At 36.8% G+C, this 1,877-nt stretch overlaps 1 protein-coding gene across 1 annotated transcript; it reads right to left on the bottom strand.

The window, feature by feature from the left end:
- Positions 1–394: 394 nt before the first annotated feature.
- Positions 395–1,324, bottom strand: LOC106800033 (olfactory receptor 5AK3-like). The gene has a single exon (XM_014793101.2). The coding sequence runs from the start codon at positions 1,322–1,324 to the stop codon at positions 395–397; it is 930 nt and encodes a 309-aa protein (XP_014648587.2).
- Positions 1,325–1,877: the final 553 nt, after the last annotated feature.

Genomic DNA, 1,877 nt, shown 5'->3' on the forward strand with positions numbered 1-1,877 from the left:
AGTAACAGTACCTTTCAAGGGAAGACCAGAAAAGATTTTTGTCCTGGTGAGTCTTTACATTATAGTTGCTGGGGGCACTTAACAACATTGATTACACACTTCTTTTTCTTTTTTTCCATTTTAAAAGGTAAGTATTTGAAAAAAGCACTCCTCAAAATGTACAAAAGCAGTATCAAAAGTCTTTTCAGATGTTTTATCTGTAAGAAACACATGAATTAGAAGCTTATTTATGTAATCATATGAGATTTAAAAAATTTTTTTCAGATGTTATTGACATAATTAAGGAGTGCCTTTGTGTCTCATAAACATTTGCTACATCCTCTACTGTTGAGAAACAAGAGACAATTGTTGGTTTGTTTGTTGAACCATGTTGGGTTAGAAATCGAGGTTCAAACTAGAAATACTTCTTTCCAACTCCTTTTAGGGCTTCTTTCACATCTTGGTTCCTCAGGCTGTAGATGAGGGGGTTTAACATAGGAATAATAATACCATAAAACACAGAAGCCATTTTCTCTTGCTCTTGAGACTCTGTGCTACGATGGTGCAGATACATGTAAGGGAGAGTCCCATAGAAAATGGTGACTGCTGTCACATGGGAGGCACACGTAGAGAAGGCCTTTTTCCTCCCTGCAGCAGAAGACATCTTCAGGATGGCAGCCAGGATATATATGTAGGAAAAGATGACAACCAACATAGTGAATGTCAAGTTAAACCCCACAAAGACTGTGAGTAGTATGATGCTGAAGTAAATATTGGAGCATGATAGGGCAAGTATTGGGGGTTCATCACAGAAAAAGTGGTTAATTTTATTGGATTTGCAAAAGTTCAATGAGAAAGTAAAACTTGTGTTTATAGAGGCATTTAGGAAACCCATGAAGTATGAACCAATTAAAAGTTGATTGCAGACTCTCTGGGTCATAAGTACTGGATAGCGGAGAGGGTTACAGATAGCCATATAACGGTCCACTGCCATAGCAGCTAGGATGTAGCAGTCAGTTGTTGCAAAAGCACCATAGACTAGTAATTGCACTATACATCCTATGAATGAGATTGACTGCTTTGTCCCTACAAAGTTTCGCAGCATCTTGGAAATGATAGCAGAGGTGTAGCAAAGATCAACAAATGCCAGGTGTTGGAGGAAGAAGTACATAGGAGTGTGAAGGCAGGAATCAATCTTGATGAGTAGGATCATGCCAATATTGCCCACTAGGGTGGCCACATAGATCACTAGAAATATTATGAAGAGGATATGCCAAGACTTGTGTTGGCCAGCAAATCCCAGGAGAATGAAATCAGTCACTTCAGTGCCATTGTTTTGTTCCATGGCTAGCAAGATTAAACATCAGCTGAAAAAGTGCGAAGAAAGGAGAACTGAGAAAGCTAAGACCATTGTGATCCTTTATCTAATTATGGAATTGTAAATGGTATAATATTTGATTTCATAGTGGGGTCAGAGAATATTTTCTATCAGATAATTGACTTAGATTTTAATGGCTGAACCTTGACACCTGACTTTGATAATTTCATCTACAGTTGGGGGAAATTGCCTTGGACCAGTAGCTGTGTGCTCAGGATACAAAAGTGATTTGTATTTCATAAATATATCAATTAGGGAACATATAAGAATATATTTTTATTTAATTATTCTTTCTTTTATGCTCTCTATTTTTTAATAGAAACCCTAATTTGCCTAAATACTAATTATTATATCTGAAATTGTGACATACCCATAGAGCTATCTCTCTATTCTCATTTCATCCTTTTCCTTTCCTTAGTAACTATTCTCTGCCATGATGGACATCTGGACCTGTGGAGTCCTTTATAGAAGTGTGCATCAAAATACGGATGGTAAAGGATAATTTTCTTTGTAAAACTTC

The sequence above is a fragment of the Ceratotherium simum genome, chromosome 34 (genome assembly GCF_057802395.1).
Source record: "Ceratotherium simum simum isolate JZ-2026a chromosome 34, ASM5780239v1, whole genome shotgun sequence".
NCBI classification, from domain to species: Eukaryota; Metazoa; Chordata; class Mammalia; order Perissodactyla; family Rhinocerotidae; genus Ceratotherium; species Ceratotherium simum.

Coding starts and splice junctions, on each gene's coding strand:
- LOC106800033 (XM_014793101.2), bottom strand. CDS start 1,324: ATGGAACAAAACAATGGCACTGAAGTGACTGATTTCATTCTCCTGGGA.